Below are 20713 nucleotides of genomic sequence, written 5' to 3' on the forward strand. Positions count from 1 at the left end.
CTACTATCTTATCCGAAATAATATAATATACTCAAAGTCAGATACAAAAATATCTAGTATTGTCCTTCAATGGTCAATGTACCTGTTTTAGTGACCAAATACTCGTTGACCGCTACCTCTTTACCGCTCTCCTTGCCATAGCCAGACTCCTTGATACCTCCAAATGGCGACTCGGCAGCAGATTGGTTACCTGTGTTCATCCCAATCATACCAGCTTCCAAGTTTTCGAACAGGCGCCACACACGATCAACATTCTTAGTGAAAGCGTAGCTAGCCAAGCCCATACTGGTGGCATTGGCCATCTTCACTGCCTCTTCCTCGGTTTCGAAGCGATAAAGTGCGGCAATGGGAGCAAAGGACTCTTCCTGTGATATTTGCATTTGCTCTGTCATTCCAGACAGAATGGTAGGCTCGAAGAAGTATCCCGGGCGGGAAGTCATTGCTTTGCCACCCAAAAGTACTTCCGCACCCAGGCGTCGCGCATCTTCAACCTGGGCCAAGGCCTTATCAATACTGCGTGGAGTGGTCAATGGACCCATTGTGGTGTCAGAATCAGACCCATGGCCAACCACTAGAGCAGTGGTGCGCTCCTTTAGCAGAGCGGCAAAATGGTCATAGATGCCTGCTTGGACATAGATACGATTTGCTGTGATACATGCTTGACCGGCGTGACGCCACTTTAAAGCCATGAGTTGTTCAATCGCTTGGTCGAGATTGGCGTCATCGAAGACAATGAATGGGCAGTTACCGCCCAGCTCCAGGGTTACCTTTTTGAGACCGTGAGCGCAGTGCATGGCGACCAACTTTCCCACTCGGGTCGATCCTGTAAAGGTCACCTTCTTCACGAGCGGATGTTTGCACAGTGCCTCGCTGAGAGATGGCGTGTTCTCCAGGTCTGTCGTCAAAATGTTCAGTACACCGGCCGGGATACCCGCACGACGCGCCAACTCTGCGAGCACAAGTGCCGAAATGGGTGTCTCGGGACTGGGCTTAACCACCATTGTACAACCAGCCGCCATAGCAGCACCAACCTTACGGAGCACCATGGCCACTGGGAAGTTCCATGGCACCAGCGCAGCCGCAACACCGATAGGTTGCTTGATGGTGAACAGTCGGCGATTGGGCGCGGCAGGGACTGCCACGCTGCCGTGGATGCGCTCTGCCTCGCCAGCAAACCACCACAAAAAGCCAAGTGAGTAATCCAACTCTCCATAAGCTTCAAAAAGCGGTTTTCCCGTCTCATGGGTCACGATTTGAGCCAGGTCATCTCTTGCCGCTGTTGTCAGCTCCCACCATTTGAGGAGCCATTTGGCGCGTTGGCGCGGATTCACCTTCCGGAAGTCCTCGAAAGCAGAGTTTGCCGTTTCGACAGCCGTGTTCACATCATCTGTCGAGTTTGCGGGGCAGCTTGCCCATGCCTTGTCGGTGCCGGGGTCTGTATGTCTTGTTAGTTGCGCTGAGCTCCACAATTGAACAATGAGCTTTTACCGAGCACTTCAAATCGCTTTCCACTTCTCGCTTCAACCCATTTATCTCCGATGAAAGAGTCGAAATGTAAAAGAGTTGGGTCACTCAGCTAGAAGCAAGTCAGACCATTTCTCACTGCCGCAGGTACCGGGTGCCGTTGAGTATCTGCGGGGCTCGGACATCTCGCCGATCGCTCCACCAAGCTTCAACACACCATAGTAATGAGAACAAAGAGAGACCTACTTTGAATGGTAGATCGTACTTGGTCGCCATGGTGTAGACTTCAATGTGTATTCGTAGACAGAATGAGGGGCTACGTTGAGGTCGCGGGGTTAATTTATTATGTTCGTGAGGGGAAGATACATCACCGAGGTAGTAGAAGACCCCTCATCGACAACACATGGCCCGGTATAACGGGCGACTGTCCGCAGGACGGCTTCTTTCTCAATCCTACCGGAAGCTTATCGATACATTTATTTCTAGCTGTCTTCTGTTCTGAGAGGCTATCAGAGACTATATTTCATGAAGCGGATCTTGAACTCAAGGACCCGAGGAGGGTACCCGTGGACCCTAGAAAATATAAATTTGAGTCGCTGATAGTTGTCGGATCCAAGTGAACATATGAGCGGCCCGGCTTAGTTGAAAAGTCGCTGTTCTCAACTTGCGCTGTAGCTCCTGGTACTACCTGCTTCGACTTTTCTCCACAATGCGAACCGTTTCCTCTCTTCTAAAGTATTCATCTCGCGACGTGAGGAAGGAGAGTCGCTCCTCGATAAGCTGATAAGGCTTCCTCAAATAGGCGGAAATAGCCTATCTAACCAGGTACCACATGATGTCTTTTTGAGGTGGGCTTTAGTTGTCAGCCACACCCCTATAGAAATTATTAAGTCCTGAAATATACAAATCCCCGGTAAAGATTCAAACGCCACATAGGGTTGACACATTTCCATTTTTCATCCGGTCGCCTCATGGATAGTCCATGCTCAGTCGCAGCCCGTTGATTATAATGAGGGATCCTAGATCACGTCTGCTGCTTCTACGAGTCATGCTCTTGAGTTGACATCCCACCGAAAGTATCGTGCATTTGAACCTCCACAGCTATCCGAGAGCAGCGACCCGGTCCCAATGGAGCCCACATCCTCGCTTACACTACGCTTACTATCTCAGCCGGCGGCTATGATCGTGAGGAGTGAAGACTAATCTCTCACTCCCAGTCCGAATGGCATCGATTACTTTCAGCCAATTGAAACAATCAGGAGAAGGTCAATCTGACGTATGGATCTAAACTTGCCCATGAGCGTGTGCGATTGACAAAGCTGGAACTGCGTCAGACTCCACTGTTTGTTCCCGATCTCAAGCAACAAAGAATCACGGACCAGGTATCTGGCCAGATCTATTGCGTTACGGTCCAGGCTGAATGACTTAGCCAGGGCGGTGGGAAAATGGGGTTTTGTATCCACATAGACTCAGCTTCGGACTTAGTATCTTTACCAATCTTACAGTTCATTCTCCATAACCTTACGGTCCAGACTTCTTTACCGTACGAGTCATACATCTTGTGTTGTTTTGTACCAATCTGTGGGACTTTGTGTTATCACTGCGGGTACTGCTTTGGCCAAGATTTGAAAAACCCACTTCCACGGGCTCGGTTTTGGCTCTACATACGACATGTCCATTGATGTGGATGACATGAAAAGACGTTCGAATTGTGTTTCCAAGACCACCAAGCAGGGAGCCCAAGTGTGACTTGTTCGGCTTCCTCTGGAAGCCGCCCAGGCCGATTTGAACGGGGTCTGGCGGGGGACGATCAATAAATTTCAGGGCTGACCACATACGATGACGTGCGTCTAGTTTAGGACTCCTAGTGTTTTTGAAATGTCAATCCATCGCCATGTCGTTAGACTCTCCCAGAGTACAGGTCTGTCTTAACAGATACATTTAGACCCCCTGATTCGCTAGATACATGGTCCTCTAGTGCAGGACTTGGAAAATAAAAAGGGGCAAAGAGCGACGCCAGAGACACGTTGACCATTGCAGGACCCCTTGGAAGCTGAACCCCGACTCTAGTCGACTTTTTGTCGGATACTAGCGGGAACTCCATGTGATGGATCTCATTCCATAGCCAATGAAATTATTTTCTGACAGATTCATCTGCATGGGATGGCCTCTCTCGGGCTCCACGATAACTTTCGTCAGGGGGGGAGTTGAGATCTGCAGAACCCTTTCGCTTTGGGGAATGGACCCATGCTAAGATCATACTACTGTAATGAGGCTGCGTTACCCACTTGCGCAATACGATTGCGCTCAATGGTGAAGGTTCCTTGATCAGCTGTCCCCGATCGACCGAAATCGGCTGATCAGAGACCGATTTTCTGGGTGGCCCACTATAGCTTCAAGTCTATTTGGGACCGGCACTTAACCGACAGCGAGACAAACCCACTGAAGGGGCCTGAGATATGACTCAAGGAGAACTTCCGAACATCAATATGGTCCGATCCACCCAGTTGGATTCCGATAAAACGGATCAGCTAGCTCTCATCCCTCGCAGGGGTCTTAAATCTCTTTTCCTGAATCTCATTCTGCTTGCAAGGTTGCAAGTCTTCCGTCCTGGCCAAGCATGATGAAGTCTCTCTGCCAATTTGGGAGTCTGTTATTCTTATGCCTTGCCCAATGGGCCGAGGGTAAGGTCTTGCCGGTAAGCTCTGTGAACACGGTTCGGTTCGAAGTCAACTTGACGTGGGCGGACTGGCACGATGCTCCAGGTACGCCTCGAAAAATGATTTTCACCAATGGCCAATTCCCGGGCCCTGAGCTTCGATTGCATCAAGGTGATAACGTCGAGTTCTACGTCAATAATAACCTTCCTAACGCAACAACGATCCACTTCCACGGTATGACACCCTAGCCCATGTACAATCGCACCGTTTATATTTGATTCGCGACAGGAATTGACCAATTGGGCACACCGTGGTCCGATGGCGTTCCAGGTTTGTCACAGAAGCCTATCCCTGCCGGCGGAAAGTTCCTGTACAAATGGACCGCCTCACAATACGGAAGTTACTTCTACCACGCCCACGCTCGGGGCCAAATTGAGGATGGTCTCTATGGACCGATCTATATCAGCCCCGATCACTCGGTCGAGAAACCATTTCACCTATTCACCAACAACACATGGGAACACAAATTGATGGAAAAGGCTGAGAAGCGGACCTCGCCTGTGATGCTTTCTGACTGGCGCCAGCTGACTTCAGAGCAAGTGTGGAACGCCGAGAAGGCCAGCAGACGCGATGCGTACTGCTCTAATGCGCTCATGATAAATGGAAAGGGCTCAATCAAGTGTTTGAGCCAAAGTGCGCTTGACGGATATACGACTGCAGCCCAGAGAACAGTACTTGGAGGACAAAATTTGACCGATATTGGATGTCTGCCTCCCTCGAATACTATGGCAGAAGGCTCTTTTTCTCACAATCTGAGCGCCCTCCCGCCCACTGTCTTTTCTGGATGTAAATCTCACCAGGGCCTCAGTGAAGTGCTCAAAGTTGACACAGTTCAGGGCTACGTGAGCTATGATTTGATCAGCTCTGCTGGTGTAGCTACCTTGATGTTCTCTATTGACGAGCACAAAATGATTGTCTACGCCGTGGATGGTCAATATGTGGAGCCAATTGAGGTTGACGCGATTACGTTGGCAAACGGCAACCGATACTCCGTCATGGTGAGGCTTGACAAGCCCTTGGGTGACTACTCGGTTCGCTTGGCAAACTACGGCGTCAACCAGGTTCTCAACACCACCGCGACCTTCTCATATGAGACACGCCATGCGACCCCTCAACACAAGATGAAGAAGGGCCCTTCGAAGCCGTCAATCAGCATCACCGGGTCGAACACAACTGCCGAAACCGTCATCCTAGACGAGTCGAAGGTCGTCCCATTCCCAGCTCATGCTCCCTCCAAAGATGTTGCCCAGACCCATATTTTGAATATCGGCCACTATCACACCTCCTACCGCTGGACGCTAGGGAACTCAAGCTACCCCCTAGCCCTGGAACAAGCTCAGCCTCTGCTCTACCACCCGAACAGCTCAGTCGCCCACAGCGACTTGACCCTGCACACAAAGAACAATACCTGGGTCGATCTCATCTTCTACGTCACCTCTCCATTGCAACCTCCTCATCCTATCCACAAGCATTCAAACAAGTACTACGTCATCGGCCAGGGCCAAGGTGTCTGGAATTACTCAACCGTGGCAGAGGCTATGGAGCACATTCCGGAGAGCTTCAACCTCAAGACCCCACAGTATAGAGATACATACGCTACTCCGCCTGCCTCTACGGGCCCGACGTGGCTGGCGATTAGATATCACGTCATGAACCCAGGAGCATTCCTGCTGCACTGCCATATCCAGGTCCACCTGAGTGGCGGTATGGCACTTGCGCTTCTTGATGGTGTGGATAAGTGGCCAACTATCCCGGAAGAGTACAAAATCGCTGAGATGAGGAGTTGAATTGACGATACGGCATGATCTCAAGCGATCTAGCTTGTGAAATTTTCAAGTTTCTATCTACTAATTCAAGTCAAAATGACTAATAAAAAGAAACAAGTATCCATCCCGGTCCGATGTCTTAGTGTCTCCCACGAGAAGAATTGCATCTACTTGTCGAGAGTACTATGGACTGTAATGAAACTTGACCTGCTCATGTTATATGGTTCAAGAGTATGCGCGGAAAAAAAGTCTGAGTTTCAGGAGGTAGCGGCTGTATCCGTGTTTGAAAAGCTCGCTTGAGTGTTGTATTTACATGTAGTCCGCCAACGTATTTGTCATTCGCTCCCATAAACTGGTAGAAAGGTAACCCTGGATCCAGTACCCATCATCATGCCTATCCCCCTTCCACATAACCAACAAGTCATCCACATCAAAACCAAGACGCTTCAGAGGCCCATAAAAGGTGATGCTAGCGTCCACAAGCACCGGATTACTCTCTTGAATCTTGAGATCAAAAAAAGGCTGTTTAGCCCAAGAAGACACAACAAGTTGTGATGAACTGGAACCAAAGTCCCGAGTGACACACGGGCTGTTGCTCATTGAAGAACATTGTTCCATGATTTGATGGAGACATAATGGCTCTCGGGCATCATCAATCGTGTGGCGGATATGTACTGCCCTGTCCACCAGAGCCGTGGTGTCGTTCTGAGATCTCAGGCCATTAAATTGTCGCGATGGCACAGGGATCCGGAGCCAAGGATTTCCAAAAGCTGCCTCTGTCTCCAAATGACGCTGAATGTTTACAATGATACTGAATGTGGAAAGGTCAGATGGATCGATTGAGGCTTGTTGGTAAAGAAAGGCCAGGACGAGATCGTGTTCCGTGACTTGGACGCCTCGATTTTCAGCCTCATTGGACCACGTGTTGATTGCAGCCTGCGGTATATGAAGCGTCATATTGACGCGAGAGGAAGTAGGACGAAATTTGTTTTGCAATTTATGCGCGACAGAGCTGAAGGCGCGTCTTAAAAAGGGGAACCAGCCAGTTCTAACGCTTTCAGCGTGCAGCCGAGCGATTGGACTGTCGTTGATGTATTTCGACTGTTCAAATGATTTCTCAATGACAGCATCCTTTAAATTCAGCGGGGGTCGAAAGCTTGACACCATTATCGGTAAATAGCCGTCCAGTATGGAGCAGTATGCTCGTGCTATATGAAGCATCGCTGGAAAGCGGTTAGAATTTGTTCCACAACTCCGGAGGCATGACGTTGGGGATGTATACCATTCACATCGCCAAATGGAGCTTGAACTTTGAAGCGCAAAATGCTTCCGTCAATCAAAACCACAGTCTGAATAGTGACAACGCACTGTCGAAGTAACTTGATTACATTAAATTTGGCGTCCAGGAAATTTTTCACGTGTGACAGTTCGGCGCTTTTTACAACGTCGTTGATCCGTGGTGTCTTCACCACATCTTCAACATGCAAATTAAGCTCAGTGCCTTGCCAAAGCTCGGATAAGTCATTTTCTTTCTCTGAGGACTTGAATTTGGTTCGCTATTGACAACCTGGTGAGAGAAAGAACAGAGGTGATGACTGAAATCCACTCACTAGAAAGTTCAACTTTCCGCCAAGCACAGGAAGATTTAAGAGGAGGACGTTCGCTGCATTTTGGAATTCCGCGAGAGTAATCCCTGCGTGAAATATCAGGATGAGATCATTCTCTAGAAATCGAGCGAGGCCTTTGTCGAGTATGGTCAGATCGAGTGACATGTTGATTGCGACAAGAAGTTGACTGTCCTTGTCAGTTATGTTCATCAGGGTTGAAATCCTTTTCAGAAGTCTCCTCTCATCAAGGAGCGTCTTGTTTGTGTCTTCATTCCTTATTTGGCCCTAATTCCAACCCACTGGCATGCCAATTCAAGGGATGATATTTCCTAGACCCCAAAAGGTTCCTGAGTAATCCCAGCAACTTGATTTTTACAGAGAGAGAAAAAATCAGAGGGTAGAAACAAGTAGTGCCATGGGAACGGGGAGATTTTGAGGAATTTCACATAGAATACATGTGGTCGGCGCTACCTTTTTCGGCCTTTTATTCACACCAAACTATCCACACTGGAATGTTTTTCGGCCCGCGACCGGCTATCGTCCAGCGTAGGCGTGACCTCTCCAGAAGTATAACGAACAGTCACATTCGTAGTTTTCAAAATACCAGCAACGCCATCTTCACTCCCCCTTGAGATACTAAGACTATCGCCGTGGTGCTTGTACTTGCGCATATCGAAGTCGCGAGCGGCATTTATATCCACACGGTTTACACCATGGGGATCCGCCATTTCGTAATTTTCCTCTGCATCGGATTGCAGCTGCGATGCCTTGTGAGTTGAGAACATGCGTGATCCCGGGAACTTGCGAGAGCCGCTCGTTCCCGCTCCGTAGCCCGATGTCCCTGCATTCCGTGATGTGCCGAGGAGTCGGGGTAGGTATCTGTTCGCGATGGCTTTCATAGATGGGCCGCAAGCTGTGACGACGGCGACGTTTACTTCAATGGCGAAGCTGCAGAAACCGATCGAGTAGGTTGCGTCTGGACTGACTGTTTTCGAGAGGAAGGCTTGAGCAAGGATGATGATACGCCAGACTCCAATGGCGGTCGCACTGTTGGAGCAGCATTGGTTAGACTAGAGAGAGTGGCTCCGGGGTTGGCTGACTTACACTCCTCCCAGACATAGAATCAGACAGACAGCAATTTTCTTCCTGATCGGCATCTGTAATTTCACGGTAATGATGATCGGGATCGAAAGGACCAAGCAATCTGTGAAAAGATTCAATGCCGCCGTCGACACGTAGAAGGCACCTTCGTCAATACATTTGCTCCCTGGAATTGAAGTGTCGTAGATGTATGCCACAGGTGGCATTGGAAAATGTCGACGAAAAGCACAGCGAAGAAGAGGGCGATGACGATAGCTAAAGAGGCGTATATGAGTACTTTGACAAGCCGCGACCGTGAGTCTAGTCGATGCAGAAACACTAAGATGGACAGCTTGATTATTGACAGGGTCGGATTATACATAAGCTGGTTGGCAAAGTTCCACTGCCATCCTGTGTTAGTCCTCGCTTTGCAATTGCACCAGCGGTACCTACAATTAAGCCCCTCTTCACATCGTAGTCCACTGGGATATCCCATTTATGGATGCCAACATAGTTGGATTTGATATCTGCGCGATACACTTAATAACTATCCGTCGAGCCTTTGGTGAAAGCACTCTCACAGTACCACGAAGTGACGGATTGCGCAACTGCAAAAATCTGTTCCAATCACCATTGAAGATTAGAACACAGTGTAGAATATGCAGAATTAAAAGTCCATACATAGCCTAAAACAATCAAATACTCATCTGTCACTCCGTCAGCAATCAATATACCCCCAACAAAATATGTTTGTAGATTCACGGGGCTTTCCCGTACCACCGGATAGGGCAGAGCGCTTTAAATAGCGACTCCAAAGCCGCAAGACAATCGAAAGACCGCCGATAATCGGAAATGCGACCACGATTCCTAGTGCAGTATTCTGGTGACTAGTGTCAATCATTCTGGAGCATTTTGCGGAGGTCTGCAGCAGAGAGAGGGCAGCCGGTAGGGGCTCTACTCTTTAATGAAGAACGCAAAACCGCCACTCCTGTTTTTAAAGTACTGGTAGCCACCTAAGATCTGAACCCTGTAGCGGGAGCTTCCTTTACAGAATACGGTTCCAGACCGGGGAGCACGTTTACTATTTCCATACGGCGTTTAGATGGCCTAGAGCCCCGACGACCAATGACGGGCAGCGCTCGCTCAGCCCTTCAGCAGTGATCTGAGACTGTAACTAATTTGCTTACGGAGGATCCGATGGAACGGAGAATCATGGTTGAACAAATGTAGACAAGGTTTGAAAGGATTCCTGAGCGCTATACTCGTCACAAATATGCGGGGATTTGACTCTGCGTCCCACCACATACTGCGGTGTGAGCCTGCGCCTGCAGGATTACCAGGAGAGTATTCTTCGTTGCTTCGATGCCTCGCCACCTAAGCAAGCCTCGTGGTGTAACAAGGATTAAAGGCTGCAGTGGTATTGTCCGGCATTCAGAGTAGTGAGACACTCTAGCTGCGATGCAAGCGAAGGATCCACTTTCGTACTTATTCCCGATCGCTTCGGGTCAACCTGCTCAAGGATGAGTGAGCGATATTTGTCCGTGCAATACAGTCGTAGTGAGAGTTAGATTCAGTTCCGCAGGATTCCATCGGCGGCGGCTGGGATACTACATCGACTCAAGTTTCGGAAGTATGCCGTTTTCGGATTGCCGTCCATTTTGCCCTTTTGAATTCTCGGTTCAGGGGAGCCGTAGCCGTGAGCTTATTTATTTTGAAGAACCTTTGTCCGGGGCAATGTCGGCTAAATGCCTTCCAAAGCAAATTGTATGACTTCTCAACTCTGTAAAAACGGCCAAGCCCGAGGATCCTCCACTGTCAACCCGGGTAGATCGGGAATGTTCAAGAGAACCTACAATTGTTCCGCGGAGGCCAATCTACGGCCGGTAGAGTCTTTATTCCCTTCAGCGTACTTCCCTTCGCGCCAAATTTTCTAAGGCTCAGTATTCCTTAGCCACGTAACCACTTAATTGAATTAGATTGTCCCGTGTAATTCTAATGCAGGGGCTACAGGGATCATTGCAGGGTAAGCGAAATTGTTGACCAGTGGGAGAAGACCGGCGATGCACGCAAAGGTGGGGGCCCTTGGGCAGGTGAATGGCTCTCGATCATCGAAGCGGCGGAATATCCGAAGCCCTCGGTCACCCTAGTCACTCCAGTCACTCCAGTCACTCTAAGCACCGATACAACCGTCGCAGGTTGCGTGTGGCGCCCACTTTGTTGTGAAAGAGTATCGCACTTGAAAGTGTCAGAGTAGCGGCCTCCATCAGGCTTGCAAAATCTCCGAGGCTGCCGACCACATTTGTATCTCGGACATCACTTTGGCCGCGACGCCCAATAGCAATTAGATTCACTGTCGGTGACGGGTAACTAGACAAAGGTGGAGCTCACTCAGGGCTTCAGGGAACCTTCCGAAGTACTCTTGTGGGTCGTCCGCCGTGGCGAGGCCGACTAACAGCACTGAGACTTGCTGGACAACGCGCGAGCTTGCTTTGCTAGATTTACTGATAGCGGTCGGCTGTGCTTTTAAAGGCTCGAGTCGCCACATTTCCGAAAACCTTCCTGCAGATCCAAGTGAAACATCCATTGAATCGACTTTTGTGATGGCGCCCATTTCAGCTTTCACTGGAGCTCTGCTCGGCGCTTTATACCTGGCACCTCTGGGAAGTGCCGCCGCTGTCCAGAGAGTGTCCTCGGTATCCGATGCCGGAGCTCCGCTCTTCACCAACGAACAACTGCAATTGACCGAACAGATCCTGTCCACTGCAGCCCCCAATCACACCGCTCTGTTTGACTTTGCCAAGAACAGCAGTTTGAGTGCCTGGGCTCACGATGCGTGCAAGGTCTTCCCTGGAGATGTCGCATGGCCCTCAAAGTTTGTGTGGGCCCTGTTTGATGAACTACTGGGTGGTGCCCTCATTAAGACCGTGCCTCTGGCGGCTGCTTGTTACTCCTCTTGGCCCGAGTATGATAGTGATGAGTGTGACACTATCACTACGGATTGGACAAATTCCAACCTGCAGTAAGTGATGAAATGGGGGATGGATTCATTTTCAATCACTAACGGGTTCAAAGCGCGGCAGATCCGGCCTCGGTGATGTGGCCCTTGTTCGAGGGCAGAACTTGTCTCCCCACGACGAATGCATCTGCCTCATGCACGGTCGGTGGCTACAGCAGCTATGCCGTAAACGTCAGCAACGTGGCTCAGATCCAGTTGGCTGTCAACTTTGCTCGTAACGCTAATCTCCGTCTGGTCGTCAAAAACACCGGTCATGACTTCAATGGCAAGTCTACAGGTGCCGGTGCCCTGGGTATCTGGACTCATCACTTGAAGGATATCGATTATATCCCGAACTATAAGAGTCGTACCTACGAGGGTCCTGCCGTGAAGATGGGTGCTGGTGTGCAGGCTCATGAGATTTATGAGAAAGCCAACGAGCTTGGTTTCACCGCGGTTGGTGGTGAAGGCAAGGTACGTCTATTGTTTGATATTCTCGAATTTCGTAACTTACAAGCAATCGTGAAGACTGTTGGAGTTGCCGGTGGTTATGTCCTCGGTGGCGGTCACTCGCCCATGTCCAGCATGTACGGCCTGGCTGCTGACCAGGTCTTGGCTCTCGAGGTTGTTTTGGCCAATGGTCGGTTCGTCACCGTGACTGAAGAGTCTGATCCCGATCTCTTCTGGGCCATCCGTGGTGGCGGTGGTGGTAAGTCTTCACTCTTGTCCACCTTGAAACTTTGTGTTAAGTTCTTTACCAGGCACCTTCGGTGTTGTCACCTCGGTCATTTCCCGTGTCTACCCCAAGGTTGGTGTCACTGTATCCACCTTCAGCTTTGGCACTGGGACCAACGTCTCCGCGGATACCTTCTGGGCCGGCGTCCGTGCTTACGTTGAGCGATTCCCTGCCCACGCCGATGCGGGCACCTACGCCTATTTCTGGGTCATTGCGACCGGGAATGACACTTTTGAGTTCTTGATGAACCCCTTCTTCGCAACTAACCACACCCTGGCTGAGTACCACGCTCTCGTAGAGCCTTGGTATAAGGATCTGGCAGATCTTGGAATCTATATCACTCCCAACTCCACCTACTACGACAACTACTACGACGCCTGGATGGCTGGCTTCCCCCTTGAGACCGTCGCATCCTCGGTGATGATGACTGGTTCTCGTCTGTTCCCTCGTGCCAACTGGGAGACCGCCTCCTTGTTCAACTCAACCTTTGACGCTCTGCGAACAACAGTTACTGCCGGATACTCCCTGCTCGCTTTCAACATGAAGGCCGAGTTACAGGATGGCTACCCATCCAACTCTGCCAACCCGGCCTTCCGCGAGACTCTCCTGCATGCCATCACTTCGACCAGCTGGAGCAGCACCGCCAACAACACTGCCATCAAGGAAGCAATGGAGACCTTCACCAACAATATCATGGGCATCTGGCGGGCTACCTGCCCGGATTCCGGTGCCTATATGTCTGAGTCCGACATTCTTGAGCCCAACTTCAAGGAGGCATTCTACGGTTCCAACTACGCCCGCTTGTGGGAGCTGAAGCAGATCTACGACCCCACTTTCCTCTTCTACACTCCCACTGGTGTTGGAAGTGACAACTGGGTTGTAAACAGCGAGGACGGTCTTCCGGACCAAAATGGTCGTCTGTGCCGCGTCTAATGTGAACCAATTCTTGCTTATGAGGTGTTGTAAAAAGCTTCTAGATTTCATTGTGTACATACCTGAGTTCTAATAATTTGTAGCAGTCTGCGAGACTAGCATTCAATCAATTACGCTCGTACACGAAAGTCTGGTATTTCGAAGAATATCACATCCGTCACATTAATATCTAGGCTTTCACTCTCAAGGGCTCGACGATTCCTTCTGGTAGGCCCAGAGCCGCCCTCGCGTGGGGCACATTGCGGGGCTTGTGGTAGGGCCTCATCGCACCCCGCGTCTTGCGCGTGCTTATTTGACTCAACTCTACACTCTTAGACAGACCCTTCCTTGTCTGACGCAGAAGCTTTTGCTGGAAAGGGATTTCTCAAAGTATTTTCACACGGCTTGGAGGGGCCCTGGTACCTTTGCAAAGCAGGCTAACCCATTACCTGTTCTTTCACGTCAGGTTCTTTAAGCCGAATTCAATTGCTACTGTCTAAGATTGGACCTTTCGTCGCATGGAAAATAAACAGCCTGGCGCATTCAAGGTCTGTAAATGATTCTTGTGCGAGACGCGTTGCAGCATGGGATGGGTTGAAGCTTGAGCTTGAGTTCATGGGGCACTACAATGCGCCTAAGTTGGAGCTGGGGCATGTGTTTGATGAGGAAAAGGAAAATTTCTACTTGTTGGAGTATAAACCCCCAGACAAGGGTGCATCGACACACTGAATGACCACAGAAAACACATACAAATCTGTGACACAATGGCTAGACTAGGCTCAGTCTTGTTTCCTCTTTTTCCATTGGCGTAAGGTAACAGGACCGTGAGGTGTATTGCAATTGAATGGAATTTATATATGGCTTGAAAGAAGACAATAGATACATCCCAAGGTCGACGCGATTGATATATTTGGGATCTCTGAGCCCAAATTTCCCCAGGCTCCCATCTACATCGACCGTTCCGTCCTCCACTCTTTGATCGAGTCCGAGTCTCATACCCTTGTGCCCCAATGGGTAGTTATATCATTGTCAATGCGGTATATCCCATGTTGCGAAATCACTAGACATTGTCAGAAATGTCTTAAGGACCCTCGCGAGCAAATCTGGGGAGAACGTACCTCAGCATTGTTGTAGCATGGAGTGCGACCCTGAGCGGTGAAGATGGAGGCGCAGGAGAAAGATCCGCCTGCATTGCACTTTGCTGGGGTGTCTTCACCACTTTGGAGCAGGCGACTAGCTCCTGTACACAAACGTGTGCAGTCGTAATCATCGCCAGTCTCCGCATTCTGTCAATAGTGCTACTAATTGAATGAGAAAAAGCCTTCACTAACATACAGATCCATAGAGACAACAGTGAGAGCCATCTGCGAACAAGCATTGGCATTGCCTTGGGCCTGAACAGGTAGCTGCCAGGCCAACGCTTGCAGTGGCACGGAAGACCATTATGCTAAGAAGCTTCATTCTGAGTAGCGCTGTTGGGATTGGACACTTCGGAAACCTTGAGAATAACTGTTGAATGTATTTGAAGATACTTCTGGACTCCTGTGCTCCTATTTATATCTACAGTGTGCACTTAGAGGCTATAATTTCTCCGAGAAAAGATGCCACCCAATTCCTTCCTTGGCAACTAGAAGCCCGTCTCTCAGTGTCCACTTCCTTTACAAGTGAATCCATGGTGGATTATCCTGCGAAGGAAGCGAGCATTGGAACCAAGAGCCAGGTTCGCTAAAGTACCAAGTTTGGTCTCGATGAGCCCCCGTACAATTGATCATGGTACATGAGGCCCATACCGGTCCAGTAAAAGTTTCGCATTTCTATTGAATTTCTACACTGTTACAGATCACAAATCGTTTGATTTTGATTTGGGAATGAAGTCGCATTATCTATGGACACAACTACGAAACTGTTTGTTTGCTGGGATTCTAGTAGGCGGGCTGTTATCGGACTCCGACGATTGACGCCTTGAGAGAAGACTCCATCAGTGGAGAGGAAGGATCTTCCTTCTGAACCTAATTTATATTGAGACAAGACATTTGGTTGGTTCGTTGGAAAATAACAGTGGTGATCAGCTCTTCTACGTTGACTGCTTGTGCATTATCGTTTGAGTATTATACTTCCAGTGGCCTTCACTCTGATTTCTTCTTCTTCTTCTTCTTCTTCTTATAGTTGCAGGGCGTCAACTTCTATCTGAGATTGTCATTTCTATAGAAGAGAACAGGAGCGGTAAGTCTCACTGATCGACAATGAGACATTGAAGACGTTAAGGACTTGGTAGCGTATGTGGATACTTGATGGACTTGTTCTTCACTTGCTCAGACACGAAGAAGCATGCAAACCTCTACTCTTCAATTTCGCCCGTTCATCCTTCATGTCAATCGCTGGGCGCTGTGGAGACCCAGCTGGGCACGTGTATGGACTGCTGGGACATGGGCATGTCTTCACCGAACTTTATTTGAGGCTAAAAGTAATAATGGGGGTTACATTCCCCGAGGATCTGCCGACAGTTCCAATTGCTCGCGATGAGCTGAACTTGAGCCACGCTAGTCTCACATCGGGTCTGCTCATGGACTGGCGAATGACCATTTCAACATGCTTCAGTGTGCGAATCCCAATGTCCCCTTTAACGATAGTCGCTGAATTGCCAATGGTATTGCAGCTGTTTTCGCTTCACACAGTGAGCCGATGCCACGCATTGCACTTTTCAACTTACTTACAATTGAGCGAGTAAGAGAATTGATCACAGGATGTGAGTAAATCAGGGAAGTGAGGAGTGGGATCGTTACCAAGGTACCTACCTATGCGAAGGCCAAATGCCCAGAAGGACGATCAGAAATATTACCCTGAAGATTGAGAGCGGTGAGCTATAATAAAATTATCCGAAATCCTTGATCAAATATAATCAACCCGACCACGTATAGAATACCAAATTTCTTGGAGTTGAGCTGGCTTGAAACAGGAGACGAGGTGTAGGAAGAGTAGGCGAGTTCATGCTCAATGCACCAAAGGTTATATTCACATCTTGGACCATTAGTAATATTTTTTTAGCATCAACTTGAAATATCCCGATCACCTGAGAATATATTCGTAACTCTGCCCACGCTTCACTTGTCGGTCCTTGCATGAGCCATACTATCCAAAGCCAACCTTACCGATATCGTCATTTTTCTAGTCTCTCTTTATCTGGGTCTCTATCTCTCTTTTGCCCTTTTTCTAGGCTTTCTGAACCTCATTATCACAGAACTGATCGTCGAAACTAACACTAACAGACTCGATGTTGGTTCACGGCAACGGGACCATTACGAATGCGACTCTTATCAGTGGTGGGAGTTCGTATTCGTTGAACTATACTTTGCCTGTCCAGCAGTGGACGGATGTTAATCTGGTCGCGAATGGAAACAAATCTTTGCTGACTGTCGGCAATGGCAAGAAGACCATGATAATGAAATTTTTGGCAAAGATTGGGGTGAATGGGGAGTATCATGTGTGGGCGCCTATCGGGGTAGAGGCGCCGTTGGCGAGGATTGGGGAAGGGTACCTACGGTCGATGCAGAACATTGTGTTGAAGGGGACTGCCTTTAAGTGAACAAGTAGAGAAGATCCGTTATTCTCCAAATTTGGAAGATATTTGGATGTAAATAGTGTGCTTATTTATTTAGGAAAGAAGATGTTACCCGTACTTTAACTTGTGGGTCCGGACAAGCTTCAAGGGTCCACGTCTCGGATGTTGATTCCTTCCTGATGTCTGAACATCACTATCTTTGACTAAACACCTCTTCCCGGGACAAGTAGTTTATTTATGGCTTCCTCGCCCGTAGACTGCCTCCTAACCCAATGCTTCAGCCTAGCCCGGGGCGTGACATATCTATGCTCCGTCGGCACCCCGCCTTCTATGCGGAAAGGAACCCTGATGTAACAAGACCCTGATCAGAGCTAGCAATTCAGTGCACCAGTCATGACCAACTCTAGCGGACATGGGTCTAGAAAGAGGCGTATAGAACTGGCATCTAGATTGGCCGCTAGCTGCAAATGGATATCATCGGCGCGAGCAAAAACCTGCCCCAACCAATCACAACCCGGAATCGACCACATGCCTTCATTGCTGGATTTGGGCCCTTTCCGCAATGTCTTTTGGCACTTTGGGACTTTTGGACTGGGCTCTTCATATGACCCTTCCCTGACCCTGGGAATCTGGATCATGTCCCTTCAGTCCATTCTCAACCTCGTCTCCTCGAGGGTGCCACCATGAAGGTCACCCTCTGCGTCCTCCTGTACGCGACCATCGCTGTCGGCTTCCCGATCAAGTTCCTGCTCACCGGCGAGACACCAACCATCATCTCCGATCGCAGTGAGATCTTGCGCACACAACGGCCTCTGGCGGTGCAGGTGTCACATACCCAAACCCCGCGCCCGACGTTCCAGGAGTACATTGCTCGTCTACGGTCCGGAGCGGGAGCGGATGCTCGAATCTCAAATGATGGCAAAACAGCCGATGCCAAGACCGCGCCTTCACATTCCGATTCGCACTACAGCATCTATGGCTCGTGGGTGGGGAAATCCAGTTTAAAGGAGAAGTCGGGCGATGCGGACGAGGAGGTTACTGGTCACGCTCGTATTCTCACATACCTCAAGCCTGCGGAAGTGCTCGATGTCATCGATAAGCATGGACCCGAGTCCGTCGCGCTGGGACTCTTTGTTCTAGTTCCCGTTGCTTATTTTGTTCTGGAGCTGCTTGAGCTTGCCATCAGGTCTTGTACCCAGGAACGATTTCCACATCGAGGACGTGATCGCGTGCGTCTATTAGGGCTGGAAAGACAGCTGCGGACAAGAGTAAGCAGCATCGCGAGATGCTGGTCGAGAATGAGAAGCATTGGTGGCAGGCGAGGCGGGCTAGGTATTGAGCTTGAGCTGTGACGCGGGAGATGTGTTGTGAATACCTTGCTGTTTTTTTTTTTTTACTTTTGATTTTCTCGATACCCATTAGTTTCATTGAATATTGCCAAGCGTGAACACCGTAACTGTGTTTATCTATTCTCCAATTCCGTCTGCAGCGTATAATCAAATTTGGCAGGTGCGAATACTGGTGCATCAAATCAAACCCCGGCGCTACGAGACGAGATGGCACTGTTCGTTTTCAAGTACCAATTTAATGGAGGATGGCAATACTAGTATGTAGATTGTGAGACCAGTGCAGCATCTTATTAGAATATAGTAGTCAAAAACACTCAACAGCATCAACCAACACCTTCTTAGAAAACAACCTCGAAAACTGAACATCAACTACTCCTTGCATGGAGCGCCGAACACAACAATAATTTTAAGCCGCAACCTTGGCAATCTTTGAAGCCAACTTTTTGGCCAGCTCCTCCTTCTTCTCAGGCGTCAACCCTTTCTGTGCCAATTTCTTCGCCGCCTCCTGCAGATGCTCCTTAGCACCATCCGTCACCTTCTTGCCAGTCTCAACATACCCCGCTCCACCCGCCACAACGGCCTGTCTGACACCATTAGTATCCTCCGCCATAGGCGTGTTCTTCACACCATTCTGCATAGCCTGAAGGTGCTCAAAGTTATACGTATCCTCGCCCAGACTCCAGGCCATAACACCGCCGATTTTCTTGGCCTGCACAATGTCGGTGAACTTTTGGGTGATCAGGTCGGGAGTATCCCAGGTCCAGAACAGGTTGGTCTCCTTGTCCCAGTAGTATTGACCGCCTTCTTTCTCGTCAGTCTTGCCGTCTTGCTTGGCCCGGCGCCAGGAATCGGTGATGGAGATGCCCTTGCAGGTACCGTAGTCGGAAAGACAGCCAGCTTGGCAGAAGTCGTCGCCGGAACCGCTATAATTCATTGTGAGTTGGGTAACATAGTAGGAAGACGCCAAAAGGGAAGATTCAACTTACCAGTTTCCGTAGGCGGAGCAGCACGTGCCATCAGGACATTTCGTGCCTTCGCTAAAGCCACATTTGCCGTTGGTAGAGGTAGTCAGGTCACTCGGGGGGAGCACCCATCACGCCCTTCTCGAACGTCAAAGCACCTGATTTGCCATTGTCTGAGCCGTCGTCGTTCTCAAGCTTGACAACCTTGCAACCGATGGGGTTCTGATCGCAGTCGGAGTTGGGGTCAGTGGTGAACCACTTGGCATAGTAGGCGAAACCGAGGTTGAGCATCTCAGGATCAGCACCAAAGTCAAGGTAATCCTGGATCACGTCCAAAGATCCCTGCACACTGGTATGGTGGGCGGTAACATTGTCACGACGGTTCATCAGATCGTAGCTCATGACGTTGACCATGTCGACTGACTTGAAGATCTCGGGACCCGTGTCACTGTTCCAGGCGATCATGTCCGGCTTGCGGCCAGGCACGGCGATAGAGAGAGTCTTGTTGCCGATTTCCTTGCGAATGGCAGCGAGGAACTTTGGATAGGTCTCGATTTCGGAGACCTTGTCAGAGTTGGGGACTTGCTTATAGTCCTGGCCGTTGCCGCCGGGGTATTCCCAATCGATATCTAGTCGTCGGTTAATATCTTTGCGGTGGTAAAAACTATCAGGGGCTTTTCATACCGACGCCGTCGAAGCCGTTGGCATCCAGCATCGAGGCCACGTTCTTCGCAAAGCGCTCACGACTGGCATCGTCCTTGGCTCCCTTCGAGAAACCCGCGGTGTCACCCCATCCACCGATGGCGATCATGACCTTAGTATCGGGGCTGAAGCGCTTGCGCATGGTCTCGACAGGCTCGAAAGGCGTGAACGAGGGAGCAGAGTCCGAGTTGAATAGGTCTGTAGCAGCAAAAGCCATAATAGCATGATCGATGTCTGCTGTTTGATCCACGCCGGGAAGATCGCTCGTATGATATCTACAAAACAGATGAGATAAATATCGAGGAGACCCTTCCAATTTCACTTACTCATCAATGTACATGACAAACCGCAGGCTAGCAGCGGTTTGAGCGGCCAATAGGCCAAGTGCAAGTTGCTTCAACATCGTGGAAGCTGGTGACCCGATACTGCTGAGAAGGAGAGTAAATTTTTCTTAAGAATAAAAAACTCCAAAGTCGAAGGACAAACCCAGCGTTCGACAAGGAGTAGAGCAGCGTCAAGCTGCAGTATATCAAAGAGGATAATGAAGAAGGAAGAACTACATTCAATCAAGAAAAACACGACTATATGCCGCAAAAAACATGTTCAGAATGATCTCCGTCCTAACGTTGGCCTCAACGCCCAAGGGGTCATGCCTTTTCCTAGATGAGGCATAATATGCTGTCGATAGGCTCGAGCTACATGGCTCATGGCTCATCCCTGTCCATAGGTGGACCTTTCAGAGAGGGCAGTTGCCCAGCAATGCTGGGGAAAGGGAAGTTCTCTGTGATGTAGGGCGATGGAATGTCGTGTGAGCCGAGTGGCGCCGGCTTCGATGGTCACTAGGTGGAACACAACAGGTCT

The 20713-nt window shown here is 49.5% G+C and overlaps 9 protein-coding genes across 9 annotated transcripts; 4 read left to right on the plus strand and 5 right to left on the minus strand.

Annotated features, from left to right (window-relative positions):
- Positions 1 to 53: 53 nt before the first annotated feature.
- On the minus strand, positions 54 to 1740 carry N7477_006882 (NAD-dependent succinate-semialdehyde dehydrogenase; the record flags this gene model as incomplete). The annotated part of the gene is made up of 3 exons (XM_056968545.1): positions 54 to 1435; positions 1489 to 1576; positions 1711 to 1740. 3 exons carry the CDS (start codon positions 1738 to 1740, stop codon positions 54 to 56), a joined length of 1500 nt encoding a protein of 499 aa, XP_056821341.1.
- Positions 1741 to 4084: 2344 nt separating this feature from the next.
- N7477_006883 (laccase TilA) lies at positions 4085 to 5971 on the plus strand (the record flags this gene model as incomplete). Its single annotated transcript, XM_056968546.1, has 2 exons — positions 4085 to 4358; positions 4413 to 5971. 2 exons carry the CDS (start codon positions 4085 to 4087, stop codon positions 5969 to 5971), a joined length of 1833 nt encoding a protein of 610 aa, XP_056821342.1.
- A 1187-nt stretch (positions 5972 to 7158) lies between these two features.
- Positions 7159 to 7722, minus strand: N7477_006884 (uncharacterized protein; the record flags this gene model as incomplete). Its single annotated transcript, XM_056968547.1, has 2 exons — positions 7159 to 7506; positions 7561 to 7722. The coding sequence occupies 2 exons, from the start codon at positions 7720 to 7722 to the stop codon at positions 7159 to 7161; spliced, it is 510 nt and encodes a 169-aa protein (XP_056821343.1).
- Positions 7723 to 8045: 323 nt separating this feature from the next.
- Positions 8046 to 9538, minus strand: N7477_006885 (uncharacterized protein; the record flags this gene model as incomplete). The annotated part of the gene is made up of 3 exons (XM_056968548.1): positions 8046 to 8604; positions 8662 to 8824; positions 9415 to 9538. The coding sequence occupies 3 exons, from the start codon at positions 9536 to 9538 to the stop codon at positions 8046 to 8048; spliced, it is 846 nt and encodes a 281-aa protein (XP_056821344.1).
- Positions 9539 to 11237: 1699 nt separating this feature from the next.
- N7477_006886 (FAD-dependent oxidoreductase) lies at positions 11238 to 13301 on the plus strand (the record flags this gene model as incomplete). Its single annotated transcript, XM_056968549.1, has 4 exons — positions 11238 to 11656; positions 11710 to 12106; positions 12161 to 12341; positions 12394 to 13301. The coding sequence occupies 4 exons, from the start codon at positions 11238 to 11240 to the stop codon at positions 13299 to 13301; spliced, it is 1905 nt and encodes a 634-aa protein (XP_056821345.1).
- Positions 13302 to 14350: 1049 nt separating this feature from the next.
- N7477_006887 (uncharacterized protein) lies at positions 14351 to 14741 on the minus strand (the record flags this gene model as incomplete). Its single annotated transcript, XM_056968550.1, is given in 3 exon segments — positions 14351 to 14383; positions 14399 to 14566; positions 14616 to 14741. 3 exon segments carry the CDS (start codon positions 14739 to 14741, stop codon positions 14351 to 14353), a joined length of 327 nt encoding a protein of 108 aa, XP_056821346.1.
- Positions 14742 to 16551: 1810 nt separating this feature from the next.
- N7477_006888 (uncharacterized protein) lies at positions 16552 to 16863 on the plus strand (the record flags this gene model as incomplete). Its single annotated transcript, XM_056968551.1, has 1 exon — positions 16552 to 16863. One exon carries the CDS (start codon positions 16552 to 16554, stop codon positions 16861 to 16863), a length of 312 nt encoding a protein of 103 aa, XP_056821347.1.
- A 659-nt stretch (positions 16864 to 17522) lies between these two features.
- N7477_006889 (uncharacterized protein) lies at positions 17523 to 18191 on the plus strand (the record flags this gene model as incomplete). Its single annotated transcript, XM_056968552.1, has 1 exon — positions 17523 to 18191. The coding sequence occupies one exon, from the start codon at positions 17523 to 17525 to the stop codon at positions 18189 to 18191; it is 669 nt and encodes a 222-aa protein (XP_056821348.1).
- Positions 18192 to 18594: 403 nt separating this feature from the next.
- N7477_006890 (uncharacterized protein) lies at positions 18595 to 20255 on the minus strand (the record flags this gene model as incomplete). The annotated part of the gene is made up of 5 exons (XM_056968553.1): positions 18595 to 19111; positions 19175 to 19225; positions 19266 to 19779; positions 19835 to 20127; positions 20179 to 20255. 5 exons carry the CDS (start codon positions 20253 to 20255, stop codon positions 18595 to 18597), a joined length of 1452 nt encoding a protein of 483 aa, XP_056821349.1.
- Between the last annotated feature and the right edge of the window lie 458 nt (positions 20256 to 20713).

The sequence above is a fragment of the Penicillium maclennaniae genome (assembly GCF_028827695.1).
Source record: "Penicillium maclennaniae strain IBT 15551 chromosome Unknown utg000006l:1.0-2513246.0:1.0-2515036.0, whole genome shotgun sequence".
Lineage (NCBI taxonomy): Eukaryota > Fungi > Ascomycota > Eurotiomycetes > Eurotiales > Aspergillaceae > Penicillium > Penicillium maclennaniae.